General features: G+C 40.3%; 1 protein-coding gene across 1 annotated transcript in view; it reads left to right on the top strand.

Annotated features, from left to right (window-relative positions):
• LOC139530232 (calcium-dependent secretion activator 2-like) overlaps positions 1-13,474 on the top strand; it is a 250,472-nt gene extending 236,998 nt beyond the window's left edge. The window contains exons 26-28 of the mRNA XM_071326441.1: positions 793-900; positions 9,877-9,981; positions 10,191-13,474. Coding sequence (XP_071182542.1) covers positions 793-900; positions 9,877-9,981; positions 10,191-10,361 — 384 coding nt within the window. The 3' untranslated portion in view covers positions 10,362-13,474. The remainder of the gene's footprint in view (positions 1-792; positions 901-9,876; positions 9,982-10,190) is intronic.
• The last annotated feature ends 1,422 nt before the right edge of the window (positions 13,475-14,896 follow it).

Here is a 14,896-nt window from a genome sequence, read left to right as displayed (position 1 = left end):
TTACAATAGCATTACAGTGTAATCTCCAACTGACATAGAGAGTGTGAATGGAAGAGGGTTAACCCTTTTTTCTGCCTCTGGCCTCTCTCCTCTGGCGCCACGATTGCTTTGACATTCACTAAATGTTTAGTTGGTAACAGCTCCACCGCTTGTTATTCTGACAGCAAGTGTGCAGAGTCGTACCTTTTACACATCTCTCGAAGAGAATGGGATGTGTTAGAGTGCAGCAGTTGAAACTCAGTATCCATGTTGTCCAATGAAAATATCACTTTTAAAGGGGAAATCTGCCATAGCGACATCAATTTTTGACCTTACTAATGATATGTACCCATTGATTCTTGAAGAATATAACTTATAAATGCATCGTGAGCTTAGTTCAACTGCTGTACCCTGTCAGAACCCAAAATATAAGCTTATTTTACTCCAATGTTTGTAAATGAAGTAAATGTCAAGTAAATGTATAGCCTCAAAACATGGTTAAAACTATAATTTTGATATCATGGATGGTTAGCCCTTGCATCATAATTTGAGAGTGGTTACATTTTTCCAACCGCTCAGCTTTTTAGCGAAACAGGTGGGGGGGAGTTTGCTTTGTTATTGTTTCAACTGCTGATGTCCACTTTAAGGCAATGAATATGGCCATTCTCTGTTTAGGTGTTAAAGTCGAACACACCAGTCCACAAATAGTGTCTTCCCTATTACGCTCCCCATGTTTAACCCTATCTATCACCTCCTTGTGGTTTTTCATCTCTCTTCTTCTTCTCCCTGTCTCCTCTCTCTATCCGCTCTCAGAAGCCAGGGATGGACCTGGCTGATACCTACATAACGTTTGTGCGGCAGAACCAGGACATCCTGCGAGACCGCGTCAACGAGGAGATGTACATCGAGAAGCTGTTTGACGTAAGTGTGTCGACCGTGACGTGCACTCACACTTGCACCTTGTAGACAGGTTGGCTGGCAACGTCACGAAAATTATGCGCAAGCATCTAGCTGGTCTGTCAAAGCCGTGCTTTGTAATGATTGTGAACGGTCAGATAGCTAGCAACAATGACAAGAAGCTGCCATGTGGGGAATCGTAGGTGGCTCGATTCAGCTACTTTTATCTTGTTCTTGATGCCATGTTTTGTTTTGAGGTGTTTTGAGTGATTTCATGTCAATGCTAATATGGCTAAAATTCGCTAGCTATCTAACCAACAATTGTAACAATGTATTTGAGTGAGAAAAAGTGCTCATTGTGCAAATCTATTTATGTTTTCAATAAACATTCGAATATGAAATATAGTTTACATGTTGTCAACAACCTAATCCAACACCTAAACAACCTTTTGCTAAACAACCAACATATCTATATTATCTAGTAGAAAGAGGAGGAAGGGAAGCGCTACTAAGGTACACAATAGTACATTTTGGTAGATAGAAGGTGCTCTTTGGTAAAAGGGGTAAATTGGTCATCAAAAAGAAAGGAGGACCAAGGCACTCTTCATATAATTAATTAAAATGCCTTTATTAGTATGGCATTTTAATTAATTATATGAAGAGTGCCTTGATCCTCCTTTCTTTTTGATATCTATATTATCGTAGACATATGAGTATGGCAAGGAGTATGGCTATTGTTAAGTCCCTATTGCTTCATAAACTCAGCAACAACAAAAAACGTCCTCTCACTGTCAACTGCGTTTATTTTCAGCAAACTTAACATGTGTAAATATTTGTATGAACATAACAAGATTCAACAACTGAGAGATAAACTGAACAAGTTCCACAGACATGTGACTAACAGAAATGGAATAATGTGTCCCTGAACAAAGGGGGGGTCAAAATCAAATGTAACAGTCAGTATCTGGTGTGGCCACCAGCTGCATTAAGTACTGCAGTGCATCTGCTCCTCATGGACTGCACCAGATTTGCCAGTTCTTGCTGTGAGATGTTACCCCACTCTTCCACCAAGGCACCTGCAAGTTCCTGGGCAATTCTGGGGCGAATGGCCCTAGCCCTCACCCTCTGATCCAACAGGTCCTAGACGTGCTCAATGGGATTGAGATCCGGGCTCTTTGCTGGCCATGGCAGAACACTGACATTCCTGTCTTGCAGGAAATCACGCACAGAACGATCAGTATGGCTGGTGGCATTGTCATGCTGGAGAGTCATGTCAGGATGAGCCTGAAGGAAGGGTACCATATGAGGGAGGAGGATGTCTTCCCTGTAACGCACAGCGTTGAGATTGCCTGCAATGACTACAAGCTCAGTCGGATGATGCTGTGACACACCGCCCCAGACCATGACAGACCCTCCATCTCCAAATCAATCCCGCTCCAGAGTACAGGCCTCAGTGTAACGCTCATTCCTTCGACGATAAATGCGAATCCAACCATCACCCCTGGTGAAACAAAACCATGACTCGTCAGTGAAGAGCACTTTTTGCCAGTCCTGTCTGGTCCAACGACAGTGGGTTTGTGCCCATAGGCGACGTTGTTGCCGGTGATGTCTGGTGAGGACCTGCCTTACAACAGGCCTACAAGCCCTCAGTCCAGCCTCTCTCAGCCTATTGCGGACAGTCTGAGCACTGATGGAGGGATTGTGCGTTCCTGGTGTAACTCGGGCAGTTGTTGTTGCCATCCTGTACCTGTCCAGTAAGTGTGATGTTCGGATGTACCGATCCTGTGCCGGTGTTGCTACATCATCCACTGCGAGGATGATCAGCTGTCCGTCCTGTCTCCTTGTAGCGCTGTCTTAGGCATCCCACAGTACGGACTTGGCAATTTATTGCCCTGGCCACATCTGCAGTCCTCATGCCTCCTTGCAGCATGCCTAAGGCACGTTCACGCAGATGAGCAGGGACCCTGGGCATCTTTCTTTTGGTGTTTTTCAGAGTCAGTAGAAAGGCCTTTTTAGTGTCCTAAGTTTTCATAACTGTGACCTTAATTGCCTACCGTCTGTAAGATGTTAGTGTCTTAACGACCGTTCCACAGGTGCATGTTCATTAATTGTGGATGGTTCATTGAACAAGCATGGGAAACGGTGTTTAAACCCTTTACAATGAAGATCTGTGAAGTTATTTGGATTTTTATGAATTATCTTTGAAGACAGGGTCCTGAAAAAGGGACGTTTCTTTTTTTGCTGAGTTTACAATGGTATTGAAACCTGGAAGGGACACAATGTTATACTATACACACGCCTTGCTTTTTAGCATTTAATGTTTTTACTTACAGTCAATAGTACAAACAACAGACAGATAACTTCACAACTCCGCCTGAAAATTAAAAATATATATATTTAACTTTTATTTAACTAGGCAAGTCAGTTAAGAACTAATTCTTATTTACAATGACAGCCTACCGGCGAACAGGGGGTTAACTGCCTTGTTCAGGAGTAGAACAACAGATTTTTACCTTGTCAGCTCGGGGATTCGATCCAGCAACCTTTTGGTTACTGACCCAACACTCTAACCACTAGGCTACTTGCCGCCCCTGTTTGTGTGTATATGTTTTCACTTTTCTTCTGCGTTTTCGTCATACTAAGAACATAGAATGAGTGAGTAACAACGCTATGTTACAACGCTATGTTAAAATAGTTAAATACATTTTGTTAAACACAATAGAAATAGGAACCAGTGGACATTATATCTGCTGTGTTGTGATGCCAGTACAGTATATGTAGGTGTTGAATGAAAAACAGCATAAAAAGGAGACACATTTCACCCACTTTATTTATCCTATTCTGAGGTGAATCGTTGTCAGGTCAAACAGAGTGTGTGTGGGATTCCATCAAACCTTAAATGTGCGGTAGTGGACACACAAACACACTCCCTCCCTCTCACTAAGACACAGACACACATGCACAAAAACAAACTCTCTTTCCTTTTCACTCATAGATACAGTGACACACACTCTCCATCTCACTAGCTGCTATTTCTGTCCCACTGTTTCCCTTTCCTTGCACCCCTCTTCCTCTCATTTTATACACACTTCCCCCACCTTTCTCTCTCTTCTTCAGCTCTCTGTCTTCCCCTTTCCTGACCAGTGCTTTCCACTCTACTTTATATCTCCCTCTCTCAGCCATTTTATTTTCACTTTTCTTTTCACAAACTCCCTCCTCTTCTCTGGACCCCTCTTAACCTGTATGCACCTCCCTTCCCATTTCTCCCTCACACATTTGCCCTCCTTTTTCCTCTCCCTATCTCATTTGCACCCTCTTATTGTTGTGGGGAGGCCGCATGATGTGATGAGTGCGAGAGGACACTTGTTTCACAGTGAGAGTACCCCATTGTGACTACTTCCAGGGCCCAAGCTAACCCCCCCAGGGTTTTTGTTGACCTGTCTACCATTGAAATATGCTGAGAGGTGCCCTGTGTGTGGCCCCTTACTTCCTCTATATATCCTGCGGTTGCAGTGTGTCACAGAGTACCTTCAGTGTTCAGCACATAAGATGAAATGCATACACAATTACACACATCTAAGGCACACATACATACACATACGTACCTATCTGACAATGCATGCAACAACAACAAAAAACGATTCATCCATCCGACACACACGCAAACACAGCCCTCCTCATTGCTACCCTCTAAGATTGGGTTTGTAAACTTGACGTGGAAACTGAGATTGGAGTAAAGCAGTGTTGATTTGGGGCTGGGGAGATGGGGAGGAGGGGGTGGATGGGAGACGGAGGAGGCAGGCACAGCTCTAATGGACCCCACACACTCACAGTCATGCACTAGGAGGAGAGACAACGTCAGGGTCTAACCATGTCACCACACACACGCTCACCGCCTGTGGTTGTGTGTGCTGGGAAATGTGATGATCTCTCCATAGATGTGTTAATGTGCACACATCTGTCTGTTTATGTGTGTGGGTAATTGCATTGCATGAGTGTAGCTCTTGCTGCTTTTGGGTGCCATCAGCTTGTATTGGTCAGCTGTTTTTAAGTGTGTTTGCATGTGTGTGTATGGTTTACTTGTGTATGTGTCGGTGTGTATGCATGCATGCATATAGAGTCGGATCCAAAGTTATTGACACCCTTGATAAAGATGAGCAAAAAAGACTGTATCAAATAAATGCATATACTGAGCTATATTGTATGCTCCAAAAATGTATACTAGTACAATTGCTCAGATAAAGACATTTTGTTTAACAAGTTTTTTTTGTTTCTCAAAAAGATAAGGGTCAAAATTATTGGCAACCCTGTCATTTTTATTTATTTTTACCGTTTTTCTACATAACGGCACTGAGCTTTTTTTTACACTAGTTGTGGTTTGGCGTTGAAATAAGGATGCTTAAGTAGAAAAGAACCCCAAAATATGGTGGTGGATCTTTGCTGTTATGGGGCTATTTTGCCTCCACTGGTCCTGAGGCCCTTGTTAAGGTCAACGACATCATGAACTTTACCCAGTACCAGGACATTTAAGCCAAAAACCTGGTTGCCTCTGCCAGGAGGCTGAAACTTGGCCACAAGACAATACTGGCAAGACAATAACCCCAAGCACGCACATCAAAATCCACAAAGAAACGGTTAATTGGTCATAAAATATTTTTTTTGCAATGCCGTCTCAGTCTCCGGACTTGAACCCCATTAAAAACCTGTGGTTTGAATTGAAGAGGGCAGTTCATAAGCGCAGGAGAAGGATATCAAGGATCTGGAAAGATTCTGTATGGAGGAATGATCTAAGATCACTCCCAATGTGTTCTCCCATCTCATAAAACATTTGAGGAAAAGGCTTAGTATTGTTATCCTCGTATTGCAAGGTATTGAAAACATGGTTGCCAATAATTTTGACCACAACCTTTTTAGTATTTGTAGTATTTATTTTATACAATCTTTTTTTCTCATCTTTATCAAGAGTGCCAATAATTTGGGACCTGACTGTATGTGTTTCTACACATGAGGAGCAGCCAAGATAGTGTTTGGCTTCCTTTGTTGATGACGAGGGTAATGCATGCCCTTGCGGGCGACCAGTCCTTCTTCTCGTCCTCCATATTAGGGGACAACTCTTCCTGATTAATCTGATAAAGCCTTCTGACAGGGGCCACACAAACTAGCCCTCCCCTCCAGCCAGCCCCCAGATGTGGCCCTGCTCTCTTCACTCTGCCCTTAACCACGTCAACCGAGGGACACTTAAGTGTGTCATTAACATCTCGCCGTCAGAAACACCACAAAGACACACTCAGCTACCAAACTACATAAATAATGTTCCAGGAGAACTAATGACAACAAACGACCTGACGTTCACTCGTCTAGTTAACGCTCTCTTGTTCCCTCCATCTGTTTTCCCCCTCTTCCACTAATCGGCTCAATTAAAGTGCATCTCCATTTTCAATTTCACGCTCGCTCCATTGAGTGCCAGGGGGCGGCTAGCCTGTTACCGAGTAGGCTGGCTCTCGTTGTAGGTATTAATGTTTTTATTGGCTGTTGTGGAGCCAACGATACTCAAAGTGAAATGAGATGGATTCTTCTGGAAAGGGAGCGTTAAAATATCAGAGAGGACAGGCCGAACGATGGAGAAAGTGTCATGCTCTTTGTCAGAAGTCCTCACTTGAGAAGACATTGATAGAAACCCAGATGCTTTCAGTCACCAACATCCCACTAGTTTTTTATTTCCCTTTCAATGAGCAGGGAGCTCAATGTAGGAGATTGCATCGTCAAATTAACTCTGTATAGAGTGAGGCACACTGGCTCCAAATAGGGTTCACCAACAGTGTACTGTGCCTTTTACTTAAGTCAGTTGTTTTTTGTCCCCTAAACTCCCAAGCCTTATCATTTCAAATAGAACAGCTAACTTATATGTAAATATACTATGCTATCTATACACCTACACTACTATACTATACCAGTGACTTAATTGAAAGAACCATGTGAGATGATTTGCATGAAGAAGAAATATTCTGGCATACTACTGTATGTAGCCAGGAGAGAGGTGTGAAAGGTAGCCAGCCTGGTAATAGAACTACAAAGACATTTACAAACAAATTATGCATTCTATTTTTAAAGCAAGGAGGTGAACCTCTTCAGACCCACACATTCAGGTATTCTTCAGTAATTGGCATATTTGAAAGTATAATGGTTTTAATGGAACACTGTTATCCTTTTAAACCCTATCCTTTGACCTTGTGTGATGTGTTGTCTGGGGGTGACTGGAGAGGGTGTTGTGGAACTTGTCAATGGAAAATGTTAGTCTTCTATACAAAAAAGGGATTGAAGGAAATATAGCAATAAACACTTTGAATGTAGTAATAAACAAGTTGAATGAGATGTACAGTCACCTCAAATTATTGGCACCCTTGATAAAGATGACCAAAAAAGACTCTATAAAATAAGTAGTACAGATAATGAGCACACAAAAAAAAGGGGAAATTATATTGTTTTATACTAATACAATTGCTCAGATAAAGAGACTTTGTTTAACAAGTTTTTTAAAAAATATGAAAAAAGATAAATGTCAAAATGATTGGCACTTTTAAAGATTCTTATAAGTAAAATCAAACAAAATTCAATCTGCATTAACATTCTACTTTTTTAAATGAATCTCATCTTAAGGAACTGTATTTGGGCCTTCCGTGGCTTCCTGTTCCACTGGGGTATAAACATTTGGTAAATCGCATGTAAAAACCTTTTGTCATCCATCACCATTGGGAAAAGAGGCAGATGGTTGTTGACTTTCATCAAACAAGCGATGGGTACAAAAAAACTCAGAAAATAACGAATATACCACTTACCACTATCAGGGCAACAATTAACAAGTTTAAAACCAATGGAACAGTGGTAAACTTGTCTGGTAGAGGATACAAGTGTATCTTGTCCGCACGCACAGTGAGGAAGATGGTTTGGGAGGCAAAGAAGGGACAACATTTGAGAATTACAGAACTTGCTCGCATCTAGGGTCATCAAGTCTCCAAATCCACATTTAGACGCCAATAGGCTATTTGAAAGGGTTGGTAGATTATTCTTATTTTTATGAGAGCAACCAACAAAGGTAAACACCTGGAGTTTGCTAAGCGGCATTGACACTCGGATTGGAACTGGTGCTATGTTCAGAGGAGTTGACAAAGGTCTTTGTCCATGCACACCAGTGGTGGGTTTGGCCTCAAAAGAAGGATGCATATGCCGCATATACTGTAAAATACAGTGGTGGATCTTTGATATTATGCGGCTGTTTTGGTTCCACTGGTCCTGGGGCCCTTGTTAAGGTCATCGGCACTCTGCCAAACGCCAGGACATTTTAGCCCAAAAACCTGGTTGCCTCTGCCAGGAGGCTGAAACTTGGCTGCAAGTGGATCTTACAACAAGACAATGACCCCAAGCACACATCACAATCCACAAATAAATTCTTAGAGGTCAGTCCATAACCACTGACCGAAGGATATCAAGGATCTGAAAAGATTTTGTATGGAGGAAGATCCCTCCCAATGTGTTCTTCAGTCTCATAAAACATGATATAAAAAGTCTCGGTGCCATTGTCCTCGCAAGGGAAGGGTGAACAAGCTATTGAAAATAGGGGTGCCAATAAATTTTGACACCTATCTTTTTGCGATTTATTTGTTACTTGTTACTTTTATTACTTAACCAAAATATTTTTCTCTGAGCAACTATATTACAATTTAAAACAATATCATTTCCCCATATAGCTTCACTATTTGTATTATTTATTTTGTAGTATTTTTTGCTCATCTTAATCAACTGTGTGTGTGTGTGTGTGTGTGTGTGTGTGTGTGTGTGTGTGTGGTGTGTGTGTGTGTGTGGTCTGATGTTTTCCAATTCACTTAAAAATGTATCTGATGATTTATGCATATCAACATCTGATGGTGCCCACATTGATCGTGTCCCCGCTTGTAAATATCTGGGCATCTGGATTGACGAAAAGTTATCATTTAAAAACCATATGGATGAGTTAATTAAGAGGTTGAGAATAAAAATAGGCTTCTTCTTCAGAAATAGACCATGACTGTCCCTGAATAGTAGAAAGCAGATCATTCAGTCAACTCTCCTGCCAGTGCTAGACTATGGTGACACCATTTATACAGCTTCCACTTCACTGATACCACTAGATGCAGTTTACCACAGCGCACTTCGCTTTATTATGGGCGACAGGTTCAGTACACATCATTGCATCCTATATCAGAATGTAGGCTAGCCCTTTGTTAAGTCTCGTAGATTCATATGCTGCTCTCTTTTTGTTCATAAAGCCCTCTTGCACAGACTTCCGCTGTACCTTACTTAATTGTTCAACAACAGACTTACGAGTCACCAGACCCGATCACAGGGATGGCTAACTCTAGAGGTTCCGTTGATATCTATGGAAATAGGTAAATCTGCATTCAGTGTTTTTGCACCCCATGTATGGAATGATCTGCAGAGCTCGTTGCTCCTTGGTGCTTTGTTACCTCTAGGGCAGTTCAAGTTGTTGATGGAGGACCTCCGTGTTAAGGAATGTGATTGCTTTTTTTTTGTTGCTTGTAAATATTGTATGTTTTTATTGCGTTGTATTTGTAAATGTTGCACATTTGTATGACTGTGTACATGCAGCGCTCCCTTGAACAATAGGCCTTGGTTTCAATGGGATTTCCCTGCTAAAATAAAGGTTCAATTAAAAATACAAATAAATACTATTTCTTAACAATTTACACAGTCCTGGCAACCACTAGCCTATGCTTAGCCATCTAGCTTAGCTAAATTACATTTGCCGTTATAGTGTAACTCAGCTATATCTTCTGTTACTTCATGCTCACAACCACGTTATATCAGCCTTATTACCTTGTGACAGATATAGTGTATAGAATCATTGTAACTTGACATGTTGCTTTATCTACAGTGTACCTCGGTTAAAAGAAATGTATAAGCTGACTTGTTTGTGTCTGTCTGCGTGTGTGTGCGTGTTCACAGCAATGGTACACCAGCTCCATGAAGGCTGTGTGTGTGTGGCTGACAGACAGACTGAACTTGCAGCTTCACATGTACCAGTTGAAAACACTCATCAAGATTGTCAAGGTAACGTGCATTGTTGAAGTGGTGTGAGTGTACACTGTAACCATTCAGCTGTAGGCCTCCGTTCAAACATGTACCTCAATCCAAATATTAAGTCTAGTGTTCTAAGAATTCTTCTTCCAGTTGTGAATTAGCCTACAACTGTACAAAGTCTCGGTTACCCATTGCCTGCGTGTCCTCTGTGTGTTTTTGTGTTTGGTTTCATCCCACAGAAGACATACCGAGACTTCCGGCTCCAAGGAGTCCTGGATGGAACCCTGAACAACAAAAGCTATGAGACCGTCTACAACCGACTCACCGTGGAGGAGGCTACCGTGGTGGTCAAGGCTGGCGACGGTCTCCAAGGTATCACCATGAGAGACAGTGACGAGGAGGATGGATGAACTTTGGGAGGAGGATGGATGAACTTTGGGAAGTGTGTACTTGTGTGGAAGGGATGGCGATTGTGTGTGTGAGACAGAATGATATGGAGGGGTTGGAGAACACACACTAAAGTGTGGGATGAATTCATCCATCGTTGTGTACCCCCTCTCTCTCTCACCCATCCCTAGTACATTAGTGGGTACCTTCCCAGCCATAATGACATGATGTTATTTGTACAGTACAGCTCAGTGGTCACCAACTGGTAACCTTCAGTACCCCTTTGTTTATTTCATTTGTTTGTTTGTTAGTTTGTTTTTACTTTATTTTAATGGTGATGTAGACCAAGAAAAGTTTCAAGTTGTTCTCTTAATGCAGACCTTAATGCTCAAATCAGTTTTGTTTTTCAAATCCGTTTTGGAATATTGACTGTCCAAACAGTACAAGTGACCAAATCGGATTTTGCTGACAAAGCAGTCTTTGCTGACATGGCAACGCTAGTTGTCATAGTAACAACTGTTGTGTGTGCAGTGGTGTTGGCTGATTGGTGGTGGTGCTCATGCTTCCTATCACTCAGAAGATATGTACTGTAGCAAGCTAAGGTGACGACAACAACAGTAGCTATGTCTCCATTCACTCGTCCAGTGATTTTGTGTCAACATTTAGAAAGTTTGCAAAGAAAATAGATGCAACAATTGCCTGCTAGGTAGGGTGTGTTTCCATTGAACTACCTTGTGTCGATAAAAACAGCTGGACATAATGTCACACCCCAACAACAACAACGCAAAAACCTACAGTGTCAAATTAAAATGTAGTGGCGGAAGTGTTTCCATTACCCATTTAGGCAAATTGCACATCAATACATTGGTGACAACCTGTATGCCCTCCCACCTACCCGTTTCATGTCTCGGGTAGCCTTCGAAAGCCAGCAAGAATGCAATAATTGAGTAGGCATTTAGAATTAAATGTTGTGGAGCTTTATAGTTATGTGAAGACATAGTTATGTGCCTCGCGTACCTTAAAAAATATTCTGCAATCAGAATTTATTAGAAAAACCCAGTTTCCATTTTAATTTGTCACAATAAAAAAAGTTCGACCGAAAGAAAAATCCACCAGTTGAACGAATAAAAATGTTGTCCATCTTTAGAAAAGTTCTCCTATATCTGCCATGACACATGTCGCAAGGATTTTTTGTTGACATTGCTTTTGTCTAATTAACCTGGGTCAATGGAAACCTGCCTAGTGCCTGTCATGAACATTTCCCAATTGCATTGAATGTTCAAAATCATAGTGTACATACACTTTTAAGCCTCAAAGGATAAGATGACCCAACTTTCAAAATTATCCCTTTTGGCTAGCCACAACATTCAACAAGCTAGCTAGTTGTTTAGCTTACTAGCATACTCACTAATTTGTTTGTACATGACTAACATGCTAGTTAGCTACCACATGTTCTTGTCAAACTGTCAACAGAGTAGCTTACAAGCAACGAGTTATGCCAAATAAAACAGTCTGAAAACCACTTGAGGGCAAATAAATCAGTCACATTGCCAGGAATCCGATTTGTATCTGATTTCAAAACACCTACAAATGTGGTTTGAACTGTGGCTTGAAATATCTGATTCGATGTGATTTTTGACTGTTCAGACTGTAGAAAAAAAATCAGATTCAAATCGGATATGCAAACCACTAGAATTTGAGTCACTTCAAACTGCCAGTGTGAACAAGGCTTTATGGTTACCTAGATATAGCCATGCCAATTCAAACAGGTTTCTGAGATCTCACCAATTGCAGGTCCATTCTGTGGTAAATTTACAAAGTGCATTATGAGGACATTGGGGTTGTTCTTACATAAGTACCCTGAAAGACAGTCGATACAGGCAATATCCATTTGTTTATGCTGTGCACTGTATGAATGGAATGTATACTGTAGGTTAAAGTGTCACATTATCATGTATGTAGGCTATGCTTGAATGTGATTTCCTCTACAAGAGTTACCAGATGACTATGAACTCAAAGCTGTGTTAAATAGGCTATACCTGATGGATTGTGTGCATCATGTTTGGAATCTGAATTGACGTCTTAACTGTAATACTTCAATGAAATATATTTCTATTGTCTTCTGTGCACCTGGTTTTGTTAAGGTGTGTTCTAAGTGTTGGATTTAGTGTTTTTAATGCAACCATGGTGTCCTTATTGACTACATTACTCCATAAATTATATTAACAGCACATTCTGCAACTACGAACCCTTTGGATGGTAAGGTGATGGATGGAGCTGTACGTTATTACATTTTTTTAAGGAGCTATGCATATTGTTTTATAAAAATTGCTATTTAAAACAAAATTACTCAAATCACAACAAAAACATAAACAATTGAGTATTTCAAAATATCAAGCTAATAGGTATTTATAAGTTATATTTTTCAAGAATCATATATCATTACCATAACTAATATACAAATTGTGACTATCTTACAAATTGTGACAACCTATTTGCCAACCTATTCCAACAGTTTATAGTTTTGTTAGAAGCCTAGCTGAAAAGTTTCCGTCATGACATCAACATTGACAGTCACATGTGTTGAAATACACCTAGCCTAATGGCCATTTCCTTTGATTTTTATTCATCTCAAAAAGTACTGAATTTCATAAATTGTCATTTTCTTGAGACGTGACAACCTCGTTTCAACTAATCATCTTGTTCAATGTTATCACGAGCAGACTTTTTCTCCCCATTCACTGACCTGTGTAAAAGGAAAGAATCAATATTCTGAGTAGTTTTAATTTTCCTCCAAATGGGACGAATACAGTTCTGTGGTCAAATTGAAGAGTTTGGTTCCAAAGCGCTATATCCACCAATTTTATTCGCCTGAAATGATTGCTTATGGTTACCTTCATGTGTGTGTGTAAAATATTACTGTTCTCAGATTTGTAATTCATAGATTATGTTTATTATTATTTAAATGTTTTGCTAAATGCTATGTATCCATTGTTTAGCTGGAATGGAATGTTCGTATAGTATATTGCCTGTGATATGTGGTTGTCTCACGCTATCTTAAGATGAATGCACTAACTGTAAGTCGCTCTGGATAAGAGACTGCTAAATGAATAAAATATAAAATGTAAATATTTTACATACTGTTTGGATATACATATTACTGTTTGGATTCATTTTTTGAAACTTCAAAAAAAATATTGATGTCACAAATGTATAATTTGTACAGTTCTTTATATAAAACCTAACAGGACTACTTATTTCTCTGAGAGTGAGGCGGATATACGCAGTGCCTTTAGAAAGTATTCCCACCCTGTAACGACTTTCCTCTTCTTCTGACGAGGAGTAAGAGATATCGGACCAATGTGCAGCGTGGTAAGTGTCCATTTTAATATATAAAACTGCACACTACAAAAATACAAAATAACAAAGTGAAAGAACAAACGAAAATCGAAACAGTCCCGTATGGTACAGACACAGGAAACAATCACCCACAACACACAATGAAAAACAGGCTACCTAAATATGGCTCCCAATCAGAGACAACGACTGACACCTGCCTCTGATTGAGAACCATACTAGGCCCAACACATAGAAATCTAACAACAGAACAAAACATAGAAAAACAACATAGAATGCCCACCCCAACTCACGCCAAACTAAAATAAAGACATAAAAAAGGAACTAAGGTCAGAACGTGACACACCCCTTGACTTTTTCCACATTTTGTTGTGTTACAAAGTGGGATTAAAATGGATTTAGTTGTCATTTTTTGGTCAATCTACACAAAATACTCTTTAATGTGAAAGTGGAAGAAAATTTCAAATTAATTATTTTATTAATTAATGGAAAATAAAATGTTTAATAAAATATATATTGATTAAATAAGTATTCAACCCCCTGAGTCAATACATGTTAGAATCACCTTTCACAGTAGTTACAGCTGTGAGTCTTTCTGGGTAAATCTATAAGAGTTTTGCACACCTGGATTATCCAATATTTGCCCATTATTCTTTAAAAAATGATTCAAGCTCTGTCAAGTTGGTTATTGATCATTACTAGACAGCCATTTTCAAGTCTTGCCATAGATTTTAAAGACAATTTAACTCAAAACTGTAACTTGACCACTCAGGAACATTCAATGTCGTCTTTCTTTCTTGATGTCTATAGCATTCTCTCTGGTATGCAATCTGGTTTCCGCTCAGGTTATAGATGTGTCCCTGCAACCTTAAAGGTCCTCAATGATGTCACCATTGCCCTTGATTCTAAGCAATGTTGTGCTGCTATCTTTATTGACTTGGCGAAAGCGTTTGATATGGTACACCATTCCATTCTTGTGGGCCGGCTAAGGAGTATTTGTGTCTCTGAGGGTTTTTAGCCTGGTTTGCTAACTACCGCTCTCAAAGAGTGCAGTGTATGGAGTCAGAACATCTGCTATCTCAGCCACTGCCTGTCACCAAGGGTGCACCCCAAGGCTCGATCCTAGGCCCCACACTCTTCTCAATTTACATCAACAACATAGCTCAGGCAGTAGGAAGCTCTCTCATCCATTTATATGCAG

This window comes from Salvelinus alpinus, chromosome 9 (assembly GCF_045679555.1).
Source record: "Salvelinus alpinus chromosome 9, SLU_Salpinus.1, whole genome shotgun sequence".
NCBI classification, from domain to species: domain Eukaryota; kingdom Metazoa; phylum Chordata; class Actinopteri; order Salmoniformes; family Salmonidae; genus Salvelinus; species Salvelinus alpinus.
This window is presented reverse-complemented; position numbering and strand designations above follow the sequence as displayed.